We start from the raw sequence: 26,039 nt of genomic DNA, 5'->3' as shown, positions 1-26,039 counted from the left end.
TATTGATAATAATATCAATAACTTTATAGTTGATAATCTAACCTATGCTGAGGTGGTATGTAGTCATCTATCTGAAGACCATTTCTTGATAGTTTGAGATTGATTGTGCCAGTAAAGTCTATGGATATTCTGTAGTGGTAGAACTTGTCATGATTCTCAATCACAACAAACCAAAGGGAGCGAGAAATATGAACATCGTACAACTTTAAGTGATGATTAAACTAAGCAACGAAAGATAAAATTGAATAGAATACTACTGTATGAGTACAAAAAATAACTTACACTTCTGAGTGTCCCTTCCTTCCTAGCCAACAGGAACAGTGATTCAGACAGATACCCTGGTTTAGTGGGTGCCCGTTCAACCCATTCAATCACTTTAGCAGAAAACAATCCTATGACATATGGGACAGGACTCTCGTGTGACAAAGTTGCATGCCAATTCTTAAAACTCAATGGTATAACAGAATACCTATATACAAATAGAAGTTACTGTTATACAGATACTTGTATCAGAAAAAAATAATAAAAATAAAGAATTCTCCAATTTTTCATTTTTGGCAAAAATTTGGCTTGTACTATAGTACCTTCCTGGATTAAGAATTGCAGAACAGGTGACCACTGAGGTCATATTATGTTTGCTAGTGGTAATACACTCGGAAGGGAATGGTAATGATCCTTCAAGTTTATCCAGTGATCCCCCTCTGTCATCATACCGTACCAGTAGCAGCAATATATCCACCTTCTTATAACTCTCTTCCCTACAGCCTCTATGAATTTATGAAATACATAATTAATATGATAAAACATATTTCTATGGCTGCAATCAATTCTACCATTCAAAATTATAGCAACTAGCCAACCAAATAATACATGTACATGTATTATTATACTACCTGTATGAGGGTTGATAGAGGCATATTTTGACCTCCGTTGGTTCAAAGGTTTGAAAAGTGAGTACTTCAAGATGTGATGGGGCATGACGTGGGAATTGACCTTTGACACGAATACTGTGCCAGTCAGGATGATAGTAGCACACATCAACATGAGAAAAGTATCTGAGCAAAAGTTTACAGGGAAGAAGGAAAAGACGAGGAAAAACAATAGAGCTATAAGCAAAATAATCATAATTTCAATCTTTTTATAATAAATGAAGGATGTTTTAAATATTATTTGGAAAATTGTGGATTGACTGTACATGCTGCATAATCCATACATAAACATTTTGCCAATTTTTCGGCAGGCAACCAAAAATGCTATTTAGGACTTTCTAAATGAATTCCTGCTTTTCGACTAACTTGAAGAGATGGTTTGATCCGATCATGAAAGTTCCAGGTTCAGATTCTCTCCATTCCCTACCTGGTTTAGTGTGACCCCATGGATCTCTCAACACTACAACACTAAAAGAATAACACAAAAAATGAATGAATGATGCTTGAATGTACTGTACTATGTACCCTACCTCTCAGTTCCAATCTGTTTTATGTCTAATATAGAATAAGCATGAAATGGTTGAATACCAAGTTCAGTATCAATGGATTCGGTTGGATCAACTGGACTGCTAGAAGCTGCCATTGGAAACCTGTCATAAATACATAAATACATTGTTTAAATTTCAAATTTAAAACTTCATACTTGGATTCTTTAAAACTCAGGAGTTTAGCCCACACAAGCTCTTGCTCAACTTCCTCATCTACATTCATACATAACATAAAAAAGTATATTATTAATCATTATATGCAATAAGATTAAATCTTCAAACACATTTAAAGGACAATAGTCTGCAGTTATAGTACCTGCATGATGAGCTCTTAAGTGTATCACATCGCAAGGATACCCAGTCAATACTGAGAGACCACTAATGATGGTGCCACCATCAAGTGATTCATATGATCCATACATCTTAGCCATTGCTTTCTCTATCAGAGGAACCCATAGCTGTCCTCTACGAGCCTTGAAGAACAGAAAAAACAAGAAGAGGTGATGTAAGATTGTAAGAGGTTTACACTGTTACTTACTTTTGAAAAAACTAGTTGATTACTCCAAAAATCTGCAGTAACAGGGAAATAGTCATCGACTAGTATGGTCTGCCAGAGTCCATCACGACACAGTTTTACCAAATAAACACCTTGAGGACAAAACTAAAGCAAGAATAAGAAGTGTGATAATTTGGAATGAAGATATTATGCACTGGAAAAGATAGGGTATAGAGTATAAAAACTTCAATTATATTTTGATTTTATTCATCATACTTCTTTTGTTATAAGAATTTTCTGCAATAATTCAGGTACTTCTGCAATCACTGCAAGTGCACTAAGAAACCTAGCAATAATAAAAGTAAAATTATATATTACACTGGAATTATCTTTAAAATAACGGTATGCAAGGATATCTCCCCATAGGTGAAGATGTCAAAAAGGGAATCTTCACATGGTTCACAAAACTTGCTTCTCATTGATGCCAATCAGAATTACTGCATGTGCCATGTGTTTACTAACCAGCAATCTCCTAGCATTCCTTGTGCAATGTCGTCAGGTTTAGGATCCCTAAACACACACCAGGTACCATGTCTTCTGTCAAGACGTATATCAGCTGGTCTGGACCACTTACTAATGACATCCCAGCGAGATATTGGGATCTTTGGATTAATATAAAGCGATCGAGGGGAGTGGGGGAAATCAGGATCAATGAATGGCTCTTTTAACTATAAAACAAGAACTTATCATGAACACTTTCTTGCACATAAAATAGCAACAAATTGAGTTACGTGTACATTGTGCAATAGTTTTATGAAATTTGAGATCAAAACTATAAAACTTTAATCATTTACATGTACATGGATTTGTGTATTAATTACTGACTTATTTCCAAATTGTCATTTTTAATGGAAAGTCAACAATGACATTCATGTACATATAATATACTACCCCTCACTTTCTTTTGTTGAGCAACAATGCTCTTCTCCACCCTACGAGCATAATCCTCCATAAGCTCCTCTATCTCTTTAACACTCTGAGATTGGTCACTGCTAATCTGTCGTACTAGATCTAACTTGTTAGGTACATCAGTAGATAGACTTAAAGGTGTGACAATGGTCCGCCGTCGTTCACATACGCCACACCTTTCACCTCCTTTATTATGATATGTACAAGCCGGACACACCCATTTATCTGTCTCCTCTAATGAATATTCATTAAGTGGACTATTCTCTAATTTATTTATTAATTCTCTAAGCACAGCTGGATCGCCAAATAATACTTCGCCGTCGTCTGTTGGTAGTATATGATCTAAACTCAGTGGATGCCGCCGCCCTGTTGATCCACACTGCTCACACTCCAGTAAATCAGGATGATTGACAAAAGTACATTTCCTGCATGTCCATCCTGTTACTGTTACTTCAGGCTCTGGCTCAAAAAGTTTCTTAAGTTTTTTGAAGCCAGAGCTGATCCCATTGCTGATGCTACTGGTAATACTACCAGTGTTAGTGTCATTAGATTGCCTGTCATCTTTAGATTGTTTAACATCAATTGGTTTATCATGCCCACACACTGCGCATTGAGTATCAGCCTCGTTGTTTTTATAAGTACATCCAGGGCAGCTCCAATGGCTGCTCTTCAAACGAAAGAGAGATCTAGAGAAAGATGACAGTCGATCCATGACTGTAACTTCAGGACCTATTTCCTCTTCATCTTCTTTCTTTGTTCTCTTCTGCCTCCTTTTCATAGGATCACTATCTTTAAAGCTCCTTTCTTCATTACACATGGAGCAGTATTGAGATTTTAACTGATTCTCGTATGTACAAGATGTACATGTCCATGTCATTGCACTTGCCATTTTAGCAAATGGGTGTGGCTCAAACGTAAACCACGCCTACTTTATTACTTCAACTCCGCCCACAAGGCAATATGGTACTTTTTGATGTTAATGATTTTTCTGTTTTATTTTGCTTCTTTAGGCTCGTTTCTTAGCACAAATCATAGTATTAGGTGGTCAAGCCGTCGCTAGAGCTTTTACTCAAGCACTAAAACAAGAATATCAAGGTATTTGTAATGATGATGTAATCACTAATTGAATTTACATCATAACACAACTCCTCATTAATCAAGTATATATGGTATATCAATTACTTTCTTTTTATTGTCACTTTAGTGACTTTACTCTCGTCCACCATTTTTAATTGTTGGTCATGTTTTAATGCTAATGAATTCATTGTACATTAATTATAATACCCTCTTAGTTCTTATATTTTATTATTATTTCTTACAGCAACTGCAGCTGCTAGGAAAGCTGCTACTGAGGCAGGCAGAGATGCCAACAAAGCAGCAAAAGCCAGTACTTATACCGGACTATCACTCCAAGAAGCTAAAAGTATATTAAGTGTCGACGATTTGGAAAATCTTGAAGCTATCAGAAAAGTATGTTAGAAATTGATTGCTAGTTGCTGTATTTTGATGTCCTTCAGAATTATGAGCATCTATTTAAAGCAAATGATAAATCACAAGGAGGTTCCTTCTATTTGCAATCAAAGGTACATAAAAAATCTTCTAAAATAGTCCTGCTTTAGCAAAAAATTGAACTACTTTCATTCACAAAATTTAAAACTATTTTCAATCTAATAGGTGGTAAGAGCTAAAGAGAGGATAGAATATGAAATAGATCAGGAGATTTTTGTTGATAAAATAACTGACGGAACAAACTCTGAGTCTGAAGAAAAGCAATGATTACCATTATAATTTATTATTATCACTGTATTGTATTATTATTATATTTATTGTTTTATGTTTATTTGTTCATGTACTCCACTTGTCCATGCAATTCCATTACAGAATAGAAATTAATGAAGATAATATGAGTATCTAACTAATATTTGCTGGTGGATAATGGGTATAGTGATGGTCATCTCAGTGGGTCAGCTAGTGCAGCATAAACTAACCATGTTTGGTAACTATGTATTCACTGGGTTACTACTGCTTGCTAGTATCATTGTTGGTAAGTAGACTAAGTCAAATAATGAGGAAAATTGTTTTTTTAATTTTAGTTTTTGTTTGTCCAGCACTTTGTAGAGTCGAAGTTGAAAGTGACATAATTTGAGATGTTTTATCACTTAAAATTTTATACTTATAATGTCTGTGTGCAATAATATTAATAAATTGATAATAACATTAATTATAAGACAAAAACATGATCTCGACGGCTAATAACTGTAAAGTTCTAATCTTTAAAATGGCTTTAAATCTGCAAGACTTCCTGGATCAACTACAGTAGAAAATGTCACAATAGTATAATACCTCACTAAATATTATAGTATCCATACCATTGGTATATCCCAAATTGTGGAGTTGTGCTTAAAATTGTGTGTTTGAAACTGTTCTACTTTTGCATCTTCTATAAAATATAATAATAATAATAATAATAATAATAATAATAATAATGCTAGTTCGGTTCCATACCAGTTAGTGACGAAAAGTGAATAGAATCAATCTTCTGACAGCGATGAACAGCCCAAGTTCGAGAAGGAAGTATCCCTGAACAAAAAATGACAAAATGTTCTTATATCAATCACAAGTACATGTATATAAAAAACTTGAATTCATTATATTATAATAACTTGACAGGTACTAGGTTTTACCTTTAGTGCTTAGATTCACTCTTAGTTTTATATTTCTCTTCTTGAATACAATATCCGCATACTCGTTGCACCAAAATGATACCTTCCATTCATAATGTCTGCAGGAGGAGAGGAATAAGTATAAGGACATTATGATGGAGTATAGCTTACTGTTCATATGTCTCTTTGATGCTTTTCTTCATTAATCCATTAATATAGTAATCCATCACTTGTAGCTATAAAATAATAATGATAATAATACATTAAACTACATCTCTTACTAGATTCTTGACCCATTCCTCCTTCTCTTCCATTGATCCAGATCCATCATTGCCATTAGGGAACAGACCAGGGGCAGTATCAGGTATCACTATATTGCAATGAGGTGACTGTAGGCTACTGGATCTTGCATAGTTTAGCATACAACGAATAACCAAAAGAGCTACAAAAATATCACAATTAACTAATGGTATAACAGGAATAAAAATTAGACAGCAATCTTATCTCTATTGTAATAGGTATCATAATATAAAGGTCTCCATTTCTGTCTAATATCCTTCCTATATGTACATGGGTGGCTTACATGAATAGGCTACTCCATGAAGGTGTTTCAAGTCTTTCTTGAATCTTGGTCCATCATCAAGTAGCCTTAAATTGATCATATCAAAAACTGATGTTACCCTGCGCATAACACAACACACAACAATTACAATAAATAATAATTCGGTTATTACTTTCTTTCTACTCTCCTTAAGACATCAATGAAGAGGATTGAAGGTTGAACTGAGTTTGTCTCAATCACTTTAGATTCTTCACTAACTGCACACTTTTCTCCTCTCTCTTGTGTAGTTGTGTCGTCATCCTTTCCTTCTTCTTCTCTTTCTTCTTCTTGTCTCCTGCTCTCCTCTTGTCTTCTACTTTCCTCTTGTCTCCGTCTTTGTCTCTCCTCCTCTATCCGCTTGTTAAGAACCTCTTGTCTCTTTCTCTCTTCTTCTTCCCTTCTCCTTTCCTCTTCTAACCGCTGACGTTCTTCTTCTTGTCTTTTTATTTCTTCTTCCTCAAGCCTCAGTCGCTCTTGTTCTAATCTTTCATTCTCTTCTCTTTTCTTTTGCTCTTCTTCTCTTCTTCTTTGCTCTTCTAATTGTTCACGTTCTTCTTCCTGTCGCTGTCTCTCCTCTTCCTCTCTCTTTCTTTCCTCTTCTAATCGTTGACGTTCTTCTTCTTCTAGTCTCAGTTGCCTTTCATTCTCTTCTCTCTTCTTTCTCTCTTCTTCTCTTCTCTTTTCCTCTTCTAATCGTTGACGTTCATCTTCCTCTCTCTTTCTTTTTTCTTCCTCAAGCCTCAGTTGTTCTTGTTCTAGCCTTTCATTCTCTTCTCTTTTCTTCCTTTCTTCTTCTAAAAGTGCAAGCTCTTCCAGTCTCTTCCTCTCATCTTCAAGTCTTTTTGCTTCTTCTTGATTTTTTCGTTCCACCTCCAGTCTCTCTTCTTCCTTCTTTCTCTCCTCCTCCTCCTCCAATCTTTTAAGCTCTTCCTTTCTCCTCCTCTCCTCTTCCAATCTTTTAAGTTCTTCTTCCTTCTTCCTTTCCTCCTCCAATCTTTTAAGCTCTTCCTTTCTCCTCCTCTCCTCCTCCAATCTTTTAAGTTCTTGTTCCTTCTTCCTTTCCTCCTCCAATCTCTCAAGCTCTTCTTTTCTCTTCCTTTCCTCTTCCAATTCTTCAAGCTCTTCCTTTCTCCTTCTCTCCTCTTCCAATCTTTTTAATTCTTCCTCCTTTCTCTCCTCTTCTAATCTCTGGAGTTCTTCTTTCCTCTTCCTTTCCTTCTCTCTCTCCTTCTCCTGCTTCTCATACTCTTCCACTAAGTTTATAGTTTCATTTGCATTAGCAGCCACAACTATTCTTTTAAGAAAGTCAGTACCAGTAGATGAAGAGGCCACAGTAGAATCTAACAAATCATCTCCTTCCATGAAAGTTGTCTGATTGACAGTTTCATCCAATACAAGAATCTCAGGTGTGTGTATATGAAGTGAATCATCAAACTTTCTACCAGTGCTAAGTGTATCATCCTGCAGTGCTGCCATACCAGTTGCTATTCGCTCCAGTCTAGCTTTACTTGCTTTACTAGCAGACTGGCCTTTTGCCCTACGTGGGGTCAGTTTGGGTATCTTACTAGCACTAGTAGGACGAGGTGAACCAGTTTTACTGGCGCTACGAGTCAAGTACCGGCGAGGGACTGGAGTGTTGCTTGCTGGAGTGTTCTCGACAAAATCAATTTCGGAGACTTCGTTGATCCAGTTTGTATCTTTATTGCTTTGCTCTAGGACAACAGTGTCATCAAGCTCAGGAGAACCATCCAATTGTGCAGACTATAATAATGCAAGAATAAATAATAAATTTATAATTGAAAAATATTATGAGCTATTATACAAATGTACATTATAGCATGCAAGGATATCACTATCATTTTCAGTATAGTGTTTCTCTTTAATTCAGTGAGCATTCTTCTTACACAAACATGCAATTATAGCTATAACAGTATATTATCATTATTATTATACTGTACCTGATGGAGAGAACTAGTGTGAATTACAAATGTCCTGTCATTTGGTTCCTCTTCCTCAATACATTCTTCATCTGGTTCAGGTACAAGAACTGCTGCTGGTTGTACTATGAATGTAGAAGTACTTCTTGTATCAGAGACACCTAATAGTAATAAATAAATAAATAAATAATAATAAAATAAAAAATAGTACATGCATGTACATAATGAGAAGCAGTATTGTGAAAAGGAAAGGACAGTATCTCACCGGTTCTATTAAGAGAAGCTCTAGTAGAAGGTCTAGAGACTTGTTCCTGTTGATATGAGGACTCCATTGATCTCTGGCCATGTTGTATTGATGGCCTAATGGGATCCATTGACTGTTGCTTCTTTCCTGTGGACGATGACCTCAATTGCATGGACCTTGAAAGAGGCTCGTTTGTTCTTCGCTGTACTTTAGGTTTCTTTAGACTACTACTGAGTTGCTGTTCTTTTGTCTTCTTTAAGCTACCAGTCCGCTGCTGTACATAAGTATTAGGGCCACTATAGTCAGGCATATAAGGAGACTTGAGTCCTGACATGGTCCTAGTGCCTGATTTAGGAGTGATGGCTAACTTTTTAGACACAGCTATAGTAGAGGAGCTACTGGGGTGCTTCTGACCAGCAGAGACATTGAAGGAATGATGTATAAGATCAGCAACTTCACTGTGAGCTGTACTCACTGATGCTTCAGTTTGATGAGTACTAGTGGAAGCCATTGAATCATTAGGAGCGACAATTACTGATGGTGTATGAGGAGGGCCAGCCTTATTCTCAATAGGATGTACACTAGGAGCAACTGCAGATGTATTGCAAGGTTGCTTCTCAATATTAGCTTCTATAGGAGGCTCAGCCTCATCTTCAATATTAGGTACTGACGTATCGGTTAATGCAAAAGGAAGTGGAAGTTGCTTCTTGTTAGTATCATTACTAGTAGACTCCACTGAAGACACATTAGCTGAGTGAGAGATACAAAGAGGAGATTTAGGAAGATGAGGGATCTTCTCTATAGTACGATTCTTAATGTTATAAGATTTATTATCATCAGGAGCAGCTACAGCTTCAAGAGGAGGAGGAGGATGACTAACATTATGCTCACTATCAGCAGAAGTGAAAGATTGATCTGGAGCAGCTAATTGAGTAGGAGGCTCTACAGTAACCTGTATATCCATACTGTGTATCTGAGCATAAGTCTGACTAGTAGAACCTATTGATGTATTAGCTGTAGAAATGGGAGCTGTACGACTGTCAGTATCAGGAATAAGAGACAGAGCTGCTGGCAATTTAGATGTCTTCTCTCCTGATGTAGTACTGCCTGACTTGCTGTCTACTGCAGCTTTGAATGAGTGAGAGTGGCGGCCATTAGTAGGACCTACTGAGGTATTGACCTGAGAGTGTAGACTAGTATAAGTAGGAGCTACTGAAGTATTGACTATAGGAAGAGATATATCTTGTCTAATAGAAGAATGGACATTATCAGGAGGGGCCATTATAGGAAGAGGTAGATCTTCCATGACAGAAGCATGAGGAGCTGCCATTATTTGTGAAGTTGATGGAAGGGGAACATTTTTCTCAATTGGCATACAAAAGGATCCAGTAGGGGTCACTAATGACATGTCAACTGATTGTGTGAGAGATGGAGGGGGAGAAGGCAATCTCTGACTGATATCTGATGATGATACAGGAGCAGCGACCACTGGCCCACTAGTCATTGGGGGAGGAGGTAAGGTTTCTAGTGTCTGCGCTAAGTTTTGAGTACTTGGGGGAAGGTTTTGAAGAAAAGACTCAACACGTGTGCTAGCAGGAGCAGTAACTGGTGGATGTACAATACTGGTATGTGAAGGATTGTCCGCTTTATTTGATGAAGTGTTACCAGTTGTAACTGGTAAATGAGAAGTGGTAGGAGGAAGATGTTGCTGGATAGCTTCACTGGGTCCCTTAGGAATACAGTCACCATCAGATACGTCAAATATATTAGAATCGTCATACGTCATGGACATATCTCCACTGAGGAGTGTACCCCCAGCATGAGAAAACATTGATTTATCGTGACATGTGACATCGAGCGAGGAATCAGAATTCGCACAATAACTACCATCATTATTATTAGCTTTATAAGTATTGGAAATGCTGTCAGGTGATATCGGTACTGGAGTATCCATATTCTTATAATCCATATTATCTACTACTGGGGAGTCATAGCAGAACTTAGGAGAGAGTTGCTGCTCATCAATACGTGTAGGTTTGGTTACAGAAACATGGTGCCTCTCTTCTTCTTGTTGAATAGCTTGAACTGAAGCTACAGGGACCGGCCCTTCCTGATCCTTCTCTGGTTTAGACAAAGACTCCTCTTCAAAGACCTGAAATTATAAGATCCAGTAAGTATATACAAATATAATAATTGTGGATTTTATATTCATTACTTGTTGTTGCTGCTGTGTAGGGCCATCAGGTGCTCCTCCTGATACATGTGCATCAGTCTTAGGTAACTGAACTGAAGTAGTATATGAAGTGGCCCCTAATGTCAAGCTCATGTCTTCTGACTGGTTGATGGTACCAGCTGGTCCATGTGCATCAGTCTTGGGCTCACTGGAGTCTTTAGATGATCCTAACTGCAGCTGAACTGAGGTAGCTCCTAAAGTAAGGCTCATATCCACTGATTGGTTGATGGTAACAACTGATGCTTGAAGGAACTGGTCAGGATTACAAGTAAGAGGTACAGGATCAACCTATAAACCATTAGGAACAGGTATAAGTGGGATTAATTCTAATGGCCATAACTTGAAAAATTGAAGTCGGAATCAGCTCAAACTTTCTACACAGCATAAGGACATCAATATGTATCAGAAAATGTAATAAAAATTGAGGGTGATTTCGGAGCCATTTTTCGGAAAAAACCATGGGCTATAGTACAGGGAACTTTTCAGATTTTGGCCCATTTCTTCAAATGGCTGTAACTTGAAAAATTGAAGTCGGAATCGACTTAAACTTGCTACACAGCATAAGGACATCAATATGCATCAGAAAATGTAATAAAAATTGGGGGTGATTTCGGAGCCATTTTTTGGAAAAAACCATGGGCTATAGTACAGGGAACTTTTCAGATTTTGGCCCATTTCTTCAAATGGCTGTAACTTGAAAAATTGAAGTCGGAATCAGTTCAAACTTTCTACACAGCATAAGTACATCAATATGTATCAAAAAATGTAATAATATTAAAGTACAAACAAATTAAGTTCATTCACACCTGCTGCTGTACTGGTTCTGGTTCCAGTATCTGCTCCTGATTCTCCTTATCACTGATCTCTCCCCCAATGAAAGACTACAACAAAAAAACAAGTAAAAACAGCATAGATTATAATTTAAGCCTGCTACGTAATATAATACTTGTGAAACTAATAAGAAACAATGTACATTAGCTAACCTGCTGCTGAGGTGGTTGTTCTATGATGGCACCTTTTTCTGTAATTCCTGGACTCTCTTCAGCATAAGGCTAGACACACACAAAATGAATGATAAGTTGTTAACTACACATCATGTCTATAGCACTACAATAAGGTACATATACATCATGGAAAGACTTCAAGGCTACCCAGCATAATAACTTAAAAGAAGTGCTAAAGACACTATCCATACTAGCTGGGATATAGTGTTACATCAAATCAACGCTCCTCATATAGATGTACTGTGGTTCCAATTACTTTTAAAAATTGTGCTAATTTAACTATATCATTAATATAATGCTATAGTATATACATGTACTAAATGATACACATTTGTACTAGTTATACAGCATCTAATATCAGACTATACACAATACCTCAAACTCAAGGTCGTCTTCAAGGTCCGGTTTATATGCTTGAGGAATGATAGAGAGTCGATCAGGTAGCCCAGTGATGCGTCTCTTCTTAGCTCCGATGGTTGGAGTGGAGATTTGGAAGAAGGACTCGTTGGCTTGGGTCTCATACACCTAACAAAATAATAATAATAATAAATAATAATAAATAATAATGATAATAACAACAATATAATTTAATAATCATAATTTAATAATTTACTTTAGAGAGGTTAGTGGCCGAAGTCTCTGAACCCGAAGATTCGACAGAGTCATCTAAAAACAGAAACAACAACAAATAAATAAACAAATGAAACAATACATGTAGATGTAGTACATATAATAGACTACAATAAATTATAACTATAACTCAAGATACATGTACATGTACACAACATGTCAAACAGACTAAAGATAGGAGAAGGTATAGGCTAGACTAGCTATTACATGTACATGTACACTTACTCTGTTTCTTTTCCTTTTGTTTCGCAAACTCCCTAATAGATAGAACACAGTGAAGGAGTACACAGTACAGTATATGGTTCATTGGTTAGTATATTCACACGAACTATGTACATGTACATGTATTTGTATTGCAATGAATAAATGAATAATTGTTACATACTTGACGAGGATATTCTGATTAAAGCTAACTCTTCTCTTCTCCATCTGTCCTCTACAAAAAATTATAAAATAAATAAATAAATAAAATTCATATACATGTATGTACAATTATACATGTAAAGTAAACACATCCCATAAAATTTCAGCATAACCTGCATATAATACACATTAAACCAGAATAGATGCCCAATTCCCAAAGTATGAATTAACAATACATATACATGTAACTTGATACATATATGTACATGTACATGTAATGAAGACTTTGTATTACAACAAATTAATAAATAATTTTAATTACCTTTTATCTGCCAATATAGATGAAGAGAGGGCATCTGACTTTGAGGGCTTCAATATCTATAAAGAATAAGAACAGGAAGATATGAAGTCTTAATGGACAGCAAGATTCAAAACAAAACAAAGACTAAGATTTCTCTCTGCTGGAGACAGGCTAGTAGACTTACTGATGATCTCCTATCAGTTCGTTTCCTATTACAAAAAGAGGATGTTTTATAGTTAAATGGAGGAATACCTACCTAGCAAGAGGCAATCCCTTGCCTGCTCCAGAGTTGTTGTTTGCCGACATCTTCCCGCCTTTAAAAATAGACTCCGCCTACTATACTAACCTCACGCCCACACAACTTAATCAATGCGTGGGAAGCCATGATACTGATATTATCATTACATTTTCTAAAGTCTTGCAGATATAAAGCTATTTTAAAGATTAAAACTTATTAACTGTTCGATCATGTTTTTGTCTTATTGTTATTATCAATAATTTTATTATTACACACAGACATTATGACTTTAAAATTTTAAGTGATAAAGCATCTCAAGTCGTGTCATTTTCAACTTTAACTCTACGAAGTGTTGGACGAACAAAAACTAAAATAAAAAAATAAAATCCTCATCATTTGACTTTGTCTACTTACCAACAATGATACTAGCAAGCAGTAGTAGCCCAGTGAATACATAGTTACCATACATGGCTAGTTTATGCTGCACTAGCTGACCCACTGCAATCACCATTACTATACCCATTATCTATAAGAAATAGCAACACAATTATAACAATAAGTGTGGTTTTAAAACACTCAAAAATTAAAGCGAGCAAGGGTAAAATTTTTTTTAATCAACTAAAATTTGAAGATTCAAATACAATTTTTTTGCAAGTGTCCTGTAGGTGTAACACGGCATAGCATTCTTACTTACTTGATTGAACAGGTTCAGTAGTCCAGCAGATATACTTTCAGGTAGTGGATAGGTCATTTCTACTGCATATTCAAATGTAATGCCTCCAAGCAAACTCATTGAGCAGCTGGAAAAATTTATTATTTAAAAAAATGATTTTCTTTATTTTTCTCGTACCTTACAAGTGTGCCTGTAATAAAAATTAAGTAGAACAATAGCTTGAATTGGATCAGCAGAGAGAGAGTTAGTGTAATAAGTACAGAAGAGAATGATGCAAATATGACAGTTGCACTATATTGAGGAAGAAGAACACTGTAAGCATTGAGATACAGCAATTATCCTATTATAAATCAAGAGTTGTGTCCACATACATTATCATTAACAAAGACATGCTCACTGGCAATATTATAGTCAGATCTTTTATTTTATTTATCTTTTATTTTTGAAAGTATTTATTAATGCATCAACTGTTTAAAATAGCAGCTTAATATTAGCTAAAATTGCTACAATAAGATCCTACCAACATTCAACGTTAGTATTATTTAATGTAATCTTACTAGTATCTTCTGGTGTAGTCGATCCATTTACCAATAACCAGCAGGCCAATGATGGCTGCCACCATCATGCTAGAACCTAAATATCCAATAACGTTTTGGTACTTCTCATAGCCGGCATTATGAAGAACCTCTTGAAAAACTGTGACATATGACGCACCAGCTGAAGATAATATAGCTATAAAATACAGAGTATTATTATTAATAGTATTAATGAGTGTGTATCTTTACCAGTAGCTATTAGGAATATATCAAAGTAGACATTGCTTAAAGCAGTCTTTAGTAATCGTAAAAATGGAGTCTGGGTTTTTTTGCTGTTGCGTGGTGCAGTGACACTTGGCGGAGTAGGCGGAGCTTCAGGTAGAACTAATAAAGAAATGATAATGAGGAGTTTGTACAGTAGAAGCCAATTTAAATGCATCGGGCCAAATTTAGTCAAAATTTACAAGTAAAAATTTTTCCATTTTCATATTATTTCCTGATACATATACATGTACTTATGTTGTGTAGAAAGTTTGAGCTGATTTCAATCGAAATTGTTATTTTTATGAAATTTTAAAGTTGCTCCAAAATCGGGTCAAAATCCCTGTACTATAGTACAGGGTCCCGGGCCAAATTTTACCAAAAATGAAAAGAAGAGAATTTTTAATTTTTATTACATTTCCTGATACATATACATGTACTTATGTTGCATAGAAAGTTTAAGCTGATTCCGATCAAAATTGGATTTTTTACAAATTTTTAAAGTCACTCAAATGTTTCACACACATTGAGATCTACACGAGCTTTCAATCACTGATAAAAATACATTTCAGAATAAATCAGCATTCAAATAAATCATGCTTGCTAGTTTAAAAATCCACTCACTGTAAGTCAGTGGTATTACCAGTGTGGTTAGAATAGCCTGTGCCAGCATGTAGTAGAATAGCTGATTGTATACTGTGCTCTCCCAAGGCTGCCTATCCAATGCAGTACTATTGATGGTAATAGTATTATTACAGATATCATTAGTGTAGCTTGTTCCTCCACCAGTTACCACTAGGGGGCCAACAAGAAGTCCAATTAAGACTCCAAACTATAAAGATTAGAATAAATAAGTTTAATAGTTTATAGAATGTATGTACATGTACTTTTCTTTTCATCAATAAACCTTTTATTTCTGCCTTAGATAGTTGTCCTTCTCTTTTTCCCTCATTTTTTCTCTCTTTCTTTTTGTCTCTTTCTCCCCCCCCCCTCTCTCTCTCTCTTACTTGTGATGCTATGACAGAGTATAGAGTAGTAGCTATGGTTCTTTCACGTGGTGGAAACCATATTGCTGACATTTTGGAGCAGCCATTGTTCTCCATCAGATAAGTGGCTGAGGTTACCGTCTGCCCGAGAAAAAGGAGCCAAAACATTTGAGGATCTGCAGGAATACAAAAAATGCGACATGTTTTATTATTGTCTAAAATAATAATAAACTGTTGTCTATGCTTTGTTTGTTTATCATTAAAATTGGAATGTTTTTAAAGATGCAAGTATCAGACTTAACTAAAACTAGAATGATAATTATAAAATTCCAAAAAAGATATACCATCTAAATGCACATTAAAACAACTATACAATATTCCAGTAATTGTAAACATACATACATACGTGTTCCAGCAAACCGTAGCCAGGATCCAGCTGCATTTAACGTTGCCCCTATCAACCCGGTCCATTTGAGACCTCCCTTTTCCAAGAACCAAACAGCCGGTAGTGAAAACAGTGCGTACGTTAACATGTAAACCCATGAGAGAGCATTAATCCAAAAGAGTGAGACTCCATAGTAGCACTGTGCTATAGTTGAGATGGGGGAGAAACTGATCCAGACCATGTTGTTAGAGATCATGTGAGACATGAAGACTCCCAATACGAACCATCTCCTCTTGTACGTCTTAAGTTTCCCTGCATTACCCTCCGGAGCATTTTGTATGGTCCTAATCCGGCTTGTTGCGTCTGGAGAGTTGCTGGACATGCTTCTGATCAGGAGGGGAGCTTGTTCGAGGCCTTGTCGCTCCTCTTGTAACAGTTGTTGATTTTCTAACGACATTTTGGAGGATAGGTGTGGATCATCAACTCACGTGGGCGGATTTAACATTAAAAATGCAAGCAAGCAACCAAAGCAACAGTGGATGTGAATGTGATTCCAGTCATTTTTTCTACAGCCTAGCGACACAATGAATTTCTTTCTCTTCTTCTCCTTGCTAGCCTTTATCATTACCGCCAATGCTCAGCTCAATTGCAGTCACGAACCTGATGAACTCCAGTTCTTATTTATGGCTAGTAATGGAAGCTCCTTTAACACTTACAGCAGTTTGGTTGGAGTCGACATGGCACTGGAAAGGATCAACAGCAACTCTTCTCTCCTTTCAAACTTTACTCTGAGCTACTCAGACGCAGTCGACTCACAGGTATAGCTGGGTATGATGGTAAAGATCGAGTTACATGGCTCATTGATTTGACATGATTTGATAATGGAAGTTGATTAGACTTTAAATGCCTTTAGCTTACCCTAGCTGCTGACTACTTTATGATTACTGTAATAAATATTATTCTATAGCTCTTTCTCTCTCATTATTTTTCTTTTTATTTCAGTGTCTTAGGACACCATCGCTATCTGAATTTCTCTCCCAGATAACTGCCCCTTGTTCCAACTTCCTTGCAGTAATAGGCTCAGGCTGTTCGGTTGCTACAGATCCGGTAGCTGAAATCGGACCATTCTGGGGTCTCTCTCAAGTCAGTATATACACAAACACTCGCAAATAAATAATAACGTAATAACATAACTTCTTGTAGCTTTAATGATCACTGCTAGTTATTGTTATCTGAGCTATGTTGTAACATGAGTACTACTCTGGATTGTAGAAATGATAACTTAACCGTAGCATGATTAGCAACTGAGCTACAAAGGGGCTGTCTAAATTGAGGTGTGTTCTTGCATTGTGTAGTTATATTAAACAAACAGCCCATCAGCTTACTGAACTGTGCAAATTGCAGCATTTGATTATTAAAAATAATTTACAAACACTGGTAGTCTTCCATGAGTAATTGTTTCACTTCAACCTTCTACCTACCTTTTCCTTCCACTTTTTATTTCCCTACCAGTAGCTCTTGCCAAATATTTTTGCTATTTAGCGTACGTTACTCACGTACTAATTGGCTTCTTTTTTTGTATGAAAGCAGAAGCCATCTTATAGTTCATCTTGAATCATGATCTCAATTATACTTCTTGATGATGATGATAATAAATTAATTATCACTTTCTCCAGGTCTCTTATTCCTCGTCATCAGTCCATCTAAGAGACCGCAATCGTTTTAAGAACTATTTCCAAATCTACGTATCCGAGAGCAACTATATTCCAGGAATAGCAGCGATCATGACTCATTATGAGTGGAGTAGAGTTGTCATTATTACTGAGAAAGTAACACTATTTACTGAAGTATGTTTGGTGCCTGCTTTTATTCAATTATCATTACTATTATGCAACCTGTACATGTGCAATGATGTAATTATCATGTTTACATGCACATGCATTATGCCTCACTTCATAATAATGATCACATATAAGTGACCTATGGCCATTTTTGGAGTAAATGTTATGTTTATTGCACAAGCTACCAAAGCTTAATCACCCCCATTGAATCTAATGATAAACTCATAACAAATTAATTGTTTGCTCAACCTAATTAAACATTTTACTATCACCATACTTATATGTACTTGTATGTATACTTTTATTCTGTGCTATATTCATTAGACTGAAGAGTCACTCATTGAACTACTGAATACAAAGTCAATTGTTGCTACGAAGATTAGCTTTGAATCTGATGAAGATCCTGCTAACATTTCTGATCTATTTGTAAGTGTAATTTGCTTGCTACAAAAATAAAGTAATATTTTCAAATTTAAGTTTTTGTAGTGTATTATTTATGTTACCAAACACAGTAGGGGGGCATGTTGGCCCCTTCAAAAATTTTATATGATAAATGAAGATAAATGTTATTGTAATTTAATGTAATGCAGTCTCATTTTTATACACCACCATTTGAAAAAGGTCTCTTGGGTTGGATAACAATGTGGTTCACACTTCTGTGCTTATGTAAACTGTAATCTCCTAAAGGAAACTACCTTTTATTCTTCTCAAATATGTTGATTTTAAATACTTTTTCCTTTAATAGCCTGAGTCTGGAAGGATCTTTTTCTTGAACATGTGGGAGCCTAAAGCAAGACAAGTCATATGTGAGGTAAGATTATAAGATTTGTAGCCAGAGTTAGTTCAATGAATTAACTCATGATTTATTTTGTGATCATAACTTAGCTTTATGCTAGCTGCATGGGCAGCTTGTTGTTGTTGTTGTTGTTGTTGTTGTTGTTGTTGTTGTTGTTGTTGTTGTTGTTGTTGTTGTTGACCTCAGTCAGCAATACCATGCACCATTATTTCTTGTGTTTGTGGGTAATTGTGGTTAATTTGTTGTGCATGTTGCATGAAATTAAGGTACTCTCCATACTTCATGCAACATGCTGCCCAAACCACGTCAAAAGCACAAGCCTAGACACTTAAAATTGAATTTTATCGAATTTACTTCATGTTGGTGGGCTCTGGCTTTGAGTGCTTAATGTAGTGAAGAATAATGAAATGAAGTCACAAATTAGCAGTAACTGCAGTACAGTTGTTGATGAATGATACTGTTATGAGTGTGAGGGTATGTAACTTGAGCCCCGTGATTAGGAAGTTGAAAATGATAACTTCATAATTATCATAGTAATATGCTGAGCTATTCTTTGGCTCAAAGAAACAATTATTAGATACATGAAAAGCAACAACAATGAACCAGATGCAACCAGATTGCAACCTTACAATAATAATGGGAGTTTTTTTGGCAATTTCTCCCAAGGACTTCAATTTAATTTAGTCATTTGAAACCCTAATTATGGAGATTAAGCATAATAAATGAAAGATTCTAGATTGGCTGTTTTGTCAATAAAATTACTGAATTCCTGTCAATATTTTATCCAGTAGTATGATGTAATTAAGGCTATATGGCCTTCCTAAATTACATAATGCTGAGAGGGAAATACCATCATTACAATTGTTTATGTGTCGTGGCGTTTACAGTATTGATAAGGCATTCCAGGCATTGTATGTAGTCTTAGTAATCCTTTGTTATAGCCTTATGATGCAAATAACATCACTTACTAATGAGCAGTTATATGTAATTATAAGGACCAGTATACCTGTCCTTAATACAGAGGTGGGAGGTACTTTTGTATAGGCTTGTACCAATTGGGACACCATTACAAAATGTTCTTATTATTATGTACTGCTGATTTAGCTAAGATAACTTTTATTGTAAGCACCATGATGTGCATGTATATAATTCCTTTATGAATCTCATATTATGTGAATTAATTCTTTACAGGCTTATAAAAGAAGACTTACAGATAGGAGAAAATATGCTTGGATATTGTACGGATGGTACAGCAATCAGTGGTGGACCATACCATCTACTGAGACACCAAATGATCCATTCGCATGTACAAGTGATCAACTATATTCAGTACTTAATGGAGCATTGGCTGTACAGCAGTATCCTATTAATACCAATGTAACAAAGAGAGTCATCGGGGATCTTGTAAGTTGTTACAAGATGCATGTACATATGTCTATTACTGTTACTATTAATAATGTTTTGTTGCATGATGGTTTGTAGTACAGACAAAATTAGGTGGGAGAGCTATGTTAATGAACATAGTTAGTTGTAAAATATGTACTAGTTGTAGCCAGGAAGATATACATGTAGTACTACTCTTTTTTCTTATGCATATTCACCCACTTTATACTCTTTTCTTTTCTTTCCCTTCTCTCTTAGTCTTACAATGATTTCTATGCCTTATACAATGCCAGACTTAATTCGTCTAATTCGTCTTATCGCAATTTCCAACCTACCTATGTGGCACACATGGCTTATGATGCCACGTGGTCACTAGCACTGGCTCTTGATAAAACAGCAAAAAGAATAGCAGAAGGTCAAGGCCCAGGCCCTGATTGTAATGGTACACTGACTCCATTGGATCAATGGAGCAATACGATAACAACTACCTCTTGTGTCATAAGATATGAGCTTGGAAGGACCAGCTTTGAAGGATTATCAGTAAGACTATGAAACACACGCATACATTGTAATGGAAGCATTTTTATAAAAGATGATCACTTAGCAAGAGTAGAATCTACTCTTGGGTGATAGTGATAGTAAAATATTCTTGTCTCTTTTATGAGCCAAGAACCACTTTTATTTTTACTTATTCTATAGGGAAATGTTAGTTTTGATGAAGATGGTATTAGACCTAATAGTAGAACTAGGATCTATCAGATAAGAAACAGTGAGTTACTTTTAATGTGCTGAGTTACGTTGTGCAGATATAACAATATATGTTATTTTAATTATTATTTTTACTTTTATTTTAATTTTAATTTTCATTAGATGAGCAGCTCCTTGTGGCTAGTTGGTTTCAAGATGAATTCATTTACTTAAACAATCAAAATACCGAAACAGTATTTCCAGGTATAACTATGTCTCAGATTTTCCCTGAAAGCATGTTTAACTGAACTAAAATGTATGAGCTTCATAAGCTTACAATAATCCTTACATGATTAGTGTACGGCTTTTAGAGAAACTTTTAAAATTCATAAAAAATTCAAATTTGATCGGAATCACTTCAAACTTTCTACGCAACATAAGTACATGTATATGCATCAGAAAATGTAATAAAAATTGAGAATTCTCTCCTTTTAATTTTTGGCAAAATTTGGCCCATGATCCTGTACTATAGTACAGGGACTTTTAACCGATTTTGGAGTAATTTTAAAAATTCGTAAAAAATCTAATTTTGATTGGAATCACTTCAAACTTTCTACGCAACATAAGTACATGTATATGCATCAGAAAATGCAATAAAAATGAAGAACTCTCTCCTTTTCATTTTTGGCAAAATTTGGCCCATGACCATGTACTATTATACAGGGACTTTCCCAATTTTTGAGGAACTTTAAAAACTCACTGAACACTATATGCTAAAGTCTTGTAGGAAACTCTTATCTATACATTTTATTAACTTAACATAAACCTTTACATGCTATATATTTTTTATTTATTTTCTATTTTCAGATGGTGTTCCATCAGATGGCACTCCTATTCGAATAATCTCTACATTTCATGCCTCGCTAGTTGTCATTTTTTATACAATCAGTTTTGTCGGGCTTGTATTTTGTGCCATCTGTCTAATATTCACCTTTTATTTCAGAAATAAAAAGTGAGTTATTAAAAAAAGAACTAAAAATTATACTTAAATCTCTTACTTATAAATATATGCTGTTATAGGTTAATCAAGCTTATTAGTCCTAATCTTAATTATTTCATCATTGCCGGAACATCGATGGTGTTTTTGTCTATATTTTTACGCACATTCCCATTTGATACCAGTAATGAAGAGGAATTTAAATCAACTCGACTAGTATTTTGTTATGTAAGTTACTATGCCTCAATAAAGATTCATTAATTACAATACTTTTTGTAGATTTCTTTATATCTTGATTTCATTGGTTATACAATTGCTTTTGGAACAATCCTATCTAAAATGTGGAGGATATATTACATATTTCATAATCCTTCGCCAAACAAGAAGGTAACAAGTGATCCTAATAGAAATTATTATTATCAATTATACCTGTTCACATAAAGATACTTACTGATTGGCATTTGATGGGTATAATTCTATTGATAACTGGAGGTATGGTATTTATACTGATAATTGGTTCTGCAATACCTCAAACAAGATTGAAGCTCTCACTGGAGTCCGACAGAGAAAATTCCAACAAGTTTAATGTGAGCTTTTTATACTATGACTATTGCTTTTATTTGTGAATAAATGGTTGCGTTATAAAATCTAATTCATATTGTCTGATCTCCAAGTTATTTTATTACAATAATTCTTATTTTTAGGAAAGAGGAGTTCCATTAGATTATTACGTTTACCACTGCTTCACTACTGCTTCCTATGTGTGGCTCATTTTCCTCTACATTTATCTTGGGATGCTTCAGATAATAGCCATCATTCTTGCTATGCAAACACGCAAAGTCCGTATCAAAATACTCAATGACTCCAAGGAGGTTGCTACCATCATTTACATAACTAGCATTGTACTGGTGGAGCTGGTCATAGTCTCATTTGCTCTCTCTAGTTTCTATAATACTCATGAGGTCCTTTATGATATTGGTCTCCTGATTGTTGCCTTTGCCATTTTACTCGTTATATTTGCACCAAAAGTGAGTGATGAATAAAGACAAATTTGCAATATTAACTCTAGCTTAAAGCATGCATCAACAAATCATTGAAGTCAAATTGCACACACTTTTGATTTAAGTACACTTGCCTGCAAACTAGCCTTTATATACAAGTCATATTATAGTTACTGAATGGTATTAAAACAAGGAGATTTTTCATTATTATTATTGTATAGATGTATCGCTTGTATAAAGATCCTGAAGGAGAAAAGTGTGATACCACACAGATCACATCTACAGTTGAATTTGGAAAAAGTGGAGCATTCACAGTAGTGAGTGATAAAGAGAAGATTGACCGGTTGCAAAATGAAGTTATGGAGTTGAAATCACAACTAGACGGAAGAAGGGTGCGTACATGCATTTTTAACTAGTGCTGTAACAATACGGAATGTTTTTTAGGCTTCAAGTAGCACTTATGCAGAAAATGGAGACAGGAAATTATCAGTTTCATTCATTGAGACATCAATGGTATCTTTGCCTATTGTGGAGACGAATAACTGAAATGACACTATGTATAAGTATATAGTATTGTCTTGGTGTTTTTAAACTGTTTTTATTCAAACCCATAATTTTATCCAGGAATAATAATTTTATTATTAAAAGGTATCAATTTTGAAGTGGACATTTAGTTAAATGCCCATTCAAAAAGGCAATGTTTTGCTGCATGGCATAACAATGGAAGATGTCATAATAATAGTCTACCATTGCTACGTGCAGCCACATCTCAGAGACTATCACTAGGAATATAATAAATCCCATGATTGATAACATTCGTGGTGATGATCATAAACTTGTGATATCTTTCTAAGCCTGGTCTATTGTAATTTGTTATTTGCTATTGTTGATTACCAGTATTAATTGATTATTTTACTTACACATGTAGATCACTATTTAAATGTGATGTTCTTAATGGGAATACAAGCAGAAACATTAAAGAACTTGAATTCCATAGAACTTTTCCTCCCACTTTGGACAAGCTTAGTCAATTAGTACTTGTCCATTAACATGCGGAAAGCAAGAAGGAAATTGTAATTTGAGAAAGAGATATGTTCTGTGTGTTAATATGTAATTGCCGCAGTATAAAAGTGTACTTCATTAAATTGCATGCCATGCAAAGTACTCCCACTGATTGAGTGATGGCCTATATAAAGAGGAGAGCAGAGGCAACTTACACATAGACAACTAAAGGAACAGAATCAGATTCTAAAATTTTAGGTCTATAACATCACTGCTATCATTTGAAAATGAAGAGGATCGTGCTTGTTGCTTTCTTTGCATTTTTGATCAGCAGCAGCTATTGTACTCGAACTGGTAAGATTATTATATATTAACATTTTTTTGAAAAATTCAAAATTTTTTGCAGGTGATGATACAGATAATGAAGAATCAGTTAATGTTGCAGAAAACGGTAAGAACAATTAGTATTTGATTGAGTTATCATCTGCAATGTTGTATTATAGGTAAATTCAAGGAAACTAATGACCTTGATTCAGGTACTGCAAATTATCTTTGCAATAATTTTTAAAACTTATGAAATACAGAATTGGTGACTAATACAGAATTGGCCACTAATACAGAAGCAGAGGCAACAGATGATAAAGGTATAACCAACCAATGCAGTATTAAGCCCACCATACGCTATGCAACATTTATTGCAAACAACTTGTTGCATGCGACACAGTTTATACAGGAGTCAATGGAGCTTGCAACATGTTGCATGAAATAGAACTGTTTCCTGTTTCATGCAACATGTTGCAAGCTCCATTGAATCCTTAAACTGTATTGCATGCAACATTAGCAACAAATGTTGCATTGTGTATGTTGGGCTTAACATGATATTATGGAATGATTGCATTGTATAGCTGAACAGCAGAACATTGGCCTCAAACTCACTGATAAAGGAATTGTCATAACACTTACACCAGATTATGACTCCAGAGGCAGTGGAGTTGTATACACTCGCTGGGGAAAGACAACTTGCAGAAGTGGAGCAGAAAGAGTCTATGCTGGATATGCTGGAGGCAGTGGATATCATGAGCATGGAGGAGGAGCAAACATTGTGTGTATGCCAACCAGTGGTGTGGGACATCTCAGCACTCAAAACCCTGGACACTATACTTTCATGTATGGAACAGAGTATGAATCACAAAACAAGATCTGGAGTAACCACAACTGGAATGTCCCTTGTGCTGTGTGTTATGTTCCTGACAAATCTACTAAAATGCAGTTGCCTGGTAGGATCAACTGTCCAGACTCATGGACCCAAGAGTACAGAGGTTACTTGATGGCAGATCACAGAGGACATCGAAGAAATCAAGTTTTTGAATGCATTGATGAAGCTGGAGAGAAGATTCATGGCAGCAATAGCGACACAAATGGTGCACTGCTGTACTTTGTGATGCCAAAGTGTAATCAGGGAATGCCTTGTGGTCCTTACAATGCTAATATTGCTATAACCTGCTCCATCTGCACTCGCTAAAAGCCTCAATTCAACTATGGACTGTGGATATCGGACATCGGACAACAAACTTAGGACTTTTTTGATATTAGGACTTTTACTTTTTTTGATGTGTTGTCATTAATTCTGTTGAAGTTAGTTTTTGTTTTTTTAGAAAAAAGTTTTTTAGCAGCTCATTTAAAATAATTATTTAGATCAGATATGTTATACTGATATGCAGCTGCAACAAAATAGCATATTAAGTTCACATATAAAATTTAATATACATTTATAAAAGCGGCAATCAGGGCCACAGAAAAAATTTAATGATAATAATAATAGTAATAATAATAATAATAGTCATAAATGGCGGGGGATTGGTATGGAGGATGGAAATGGTATCAACCCCAGTTTTTTAAATTAACTACTTAATCAGAACTATATTTTCATTTGATTTTATTTTATTATTAATTTCTTTTTCTTTGTCTCTCTTTGCTTGTCCAGTGTTTTCTTCATTTTGTCTTGTTTACTTTCCTGCTGTTGTTGCTTTTGTTTAATAATAATAATAATAATAATAATAATAATAATAATAATAATAATAATAATAATAATAATAATAATAATAATAAAATTAAACAATAATAATAATAATAATAATAATAATAATAATAATAATAATAATAATAATAATAATAATAATAATATAATCCAGCTTTTCCTATTTCTTTATTTGTTTTGTTCTGTAGGGCTTTCCCTCAATATGATGGGAATAGAGGGAAAGCCCTACAGAACAAAGATAAAACAATATGATGGGAATAGTTTTATCTATGTGTATGTGTTACTTTCCCTATTGTG

At 35.1% G+C, this 26,039-nt stretch overlaps 6 protein-coding genes across 9 annotated transcripts; 3 read left to right on the top strand and 3 right to left on the bottom strand.

Annotated features, from left to right (window-relative positions):
* Positions 1–23: 23 nt before the first annotated feature.
* On the bottom strand, positions 24–3,845 carry LOC100636838 (calpain-15-like). The gene is made up of 12 exons (XM_019998870.1): positions 2,932–3,845; positions 2,496–2,701; positions 2,250–2,319; positions 2,016–2,138; positions 1,794–1,950; positions 1,633–1,690; positions 1,460–1,579; positions 1,296–1,397; positions 894–1,055; positions 585–767; positions 283–469; positions 24–221 (listed from the first exon to the last, which is right to left on the bottom strand). The coding sequence occupies exons 1-12, from the start codon at positions 3,829–3,831 to the stop codon at positions 24–26; spliced, it is 2,466 nt and encodes an 821-aa protein (XP_019854429.1). The 5' UTR covers positions 3,832–3,845.
* A 24-nt stretch (positions 3,846–3,869) lies between these two features.
* Positions 3,870–4,844, top strand: LOC100636460 (mitochondrial import inner membrane translocase subunit tim16-like). Its single transcript, XM_003388010.2, has 5 exons — positions 3,870–3,905; positions 3,953–4,037; positions 4,264–4,412; positions 4,460–4,525; positions 4,617–4,844. Exons 1-5 carry the CDS (start codon positions 3,903–3,905, stop codon positions 4,716–4,718), a joined length of 405 nt encoding a protein of 134 aa, XP_003388058.1. The 5' UTR covers positions 3,870–3,902; the 3' UTR covers positions 4,719–4,844.
* Positions 4,845–5,057: 213 nt separating this feature from the next.
* LOC100636711 (titin homolog) lies at positions 5,058–13,258 on the bottom strand. The gene is made up of 20 exons (XM_019998880.1): positions 13,175–13,258; positions 13,103–13,127; positions 12,940–12,995; positions 12,640–12,690; positions 12,480–12,511; positions 12,238–12,290; positions 12,000–12,149; positions 11,604–11,672; positions 11,427–11,501; positions 10,603–10,908; positions 8,409–10,539; positions 8,165–8,304; positions 6,340–7,967; positions 6,189–6,286; positions 5,887–6,047; positions 5,777–5,841; positions 5,627–5,724; positions 5,448–5,522; positions 5,312–5,382; positions 5,058–5,253 (listed from the first exon to the last, which is right to left on the bottom strand). Exons 1-20 carry the CDS (start codon positions 13,222–13,224, stop codon positions 5,227–5,229), a joined length of 5,361 nt encoding a protein of 1,786 aa, XP_019854439.1. The 5' UTR covers positions 13,225–13,258; the 3' UTR covers positions 5,058–5,226.
* A 78-nt stretch (positions 13,259–13,336) lies between these two features.
* On the bottom strand, positions 13,337–16,475 carry LOC105313453 (uncharacterized MFS-type transporter C09D4.1-like). 3 transcript variants are annotated; one of them, XM_019998887.1, is made up of 9 exons: positions 16,019–16,475; positions 15,634–15,788; positions 15,251–15,458; positions 14,615–14,749; positions 14,387–14,561; positions 14,007–14,120; positions 13,851–13,956; positions 13,571–13,682; positions 13,337–13,523 (listed from the first exon to the last, which is right to left on the bottom strand). In XM_019998887.1, exons 1-9 carry the CDS (start codon positions 16,452–16,454, stop codon positions 13,471–13,473), a joined length of 1,494 nt encoding a protein of 497 aa, XP_019854446.1. In that variant the 5' UTR covers positions 16,455–16,475; the 3' UTR covers positions 13,337–13,470. The 3 variants fall into 3 exon arrangements, with proteins under 3 accessions (XP_019854446.1, XP_019854447.1, XP_019854449.1); XM_019998888.1 differs by having other exon boundaries at positions 16,011–16,244; XM_019998890.1 differs by having other exon boundaries at positions 16,015–16,132.
* Positions 16,476–16,515: 40 nt separating this feature from the next.
* Positions 16,516–23,389, top strand: LOC105313452 (gamma-aminobutyric acid type B receptor subunit 1-like). Its single transcript, XM_011406897.2, has 16 exons — positions 16,516–16,815; positions 17,000–17,140; positions 17,674–17,844; positions 18,163–18,264; positions 18,584–18,649; positions 19,826–20,038; positions 20,276–20,557; positions 20,717–20,786; positions 20,888–20,968; positions 21,572–21,716; positions 21,785–21,929; positions 21,981–22,088; positions 22,145–22,288; positions 22,406–22,729; positions 22,924–23,094; positions 23,147–23,389. Exons 1-16 carry the CDS (start codon positions 16,582–16,584, stop codon positions 23,246–23,248), a joined length of 2,499 nt encoding a protein of 832 aa, XP_011405199.1. The 5' UTR covers positions 16,516–16,581; the 3' UTR covers positions 23,249–23,389.
* A 508-nt stretch (positions 23,390–23,897) lies between these two features.
* Positions 23,898–25,381, top strand: LOC100636586 (short-chain collagen C4-like). 2 transcript variants are annotated; one of them, XM_019998891.1, is made up of 5 exons: positions 23,898–24,058; positions 24,111–24,155; positions 24,208–24,240; positions 24,307–24,348; positions 24,610–25,381. In XM_019998891.1, the coding sequence occupies exons 1-5, from the start codon at positions 23,992–23,994 to the stop codon at positions 25,224–25,226; spliced, it is 804 nt and encodes a 267-aa protein (XP_019854450.1). In that variant the 5' UTR covers positions 23,898–23,991; the 3' UTR covers positions 25,227–25,381. The 2 variants fall into 2 exon arrangements, with proteins under 2 accessions (XP_019854450.1, XP_003388059.1); XM_003388011.2 differs by having other exon boundaries at positions 23,899–24,058; positions 24,289–24,348.
* Positions 25,382–26,039: the final 658 nt, after the last annotated feature.

The sequence above is a fragment of the Amphimedon queenslandica genome, unplaced genomic scaffold (genome assembly GCF_000090795.2).
Source record: "Amphimedon queenslandica unplaced genomic scaffold, v1.1 AMPQUscaffold_13302, whole genome shotgun sequence".
Lineage (NCBI taxonomy): Eukaryota > Metazoa > Porifera > Demospongiae > Haplosclerida > Niphatidae > Amphimedon > Amphimedon queenslandica.
The sequence above is the reverse complement of the archived record's forward strand: the minus strand, read 5'-3'. Positions and strand labels throughout refer to the sequence as shown.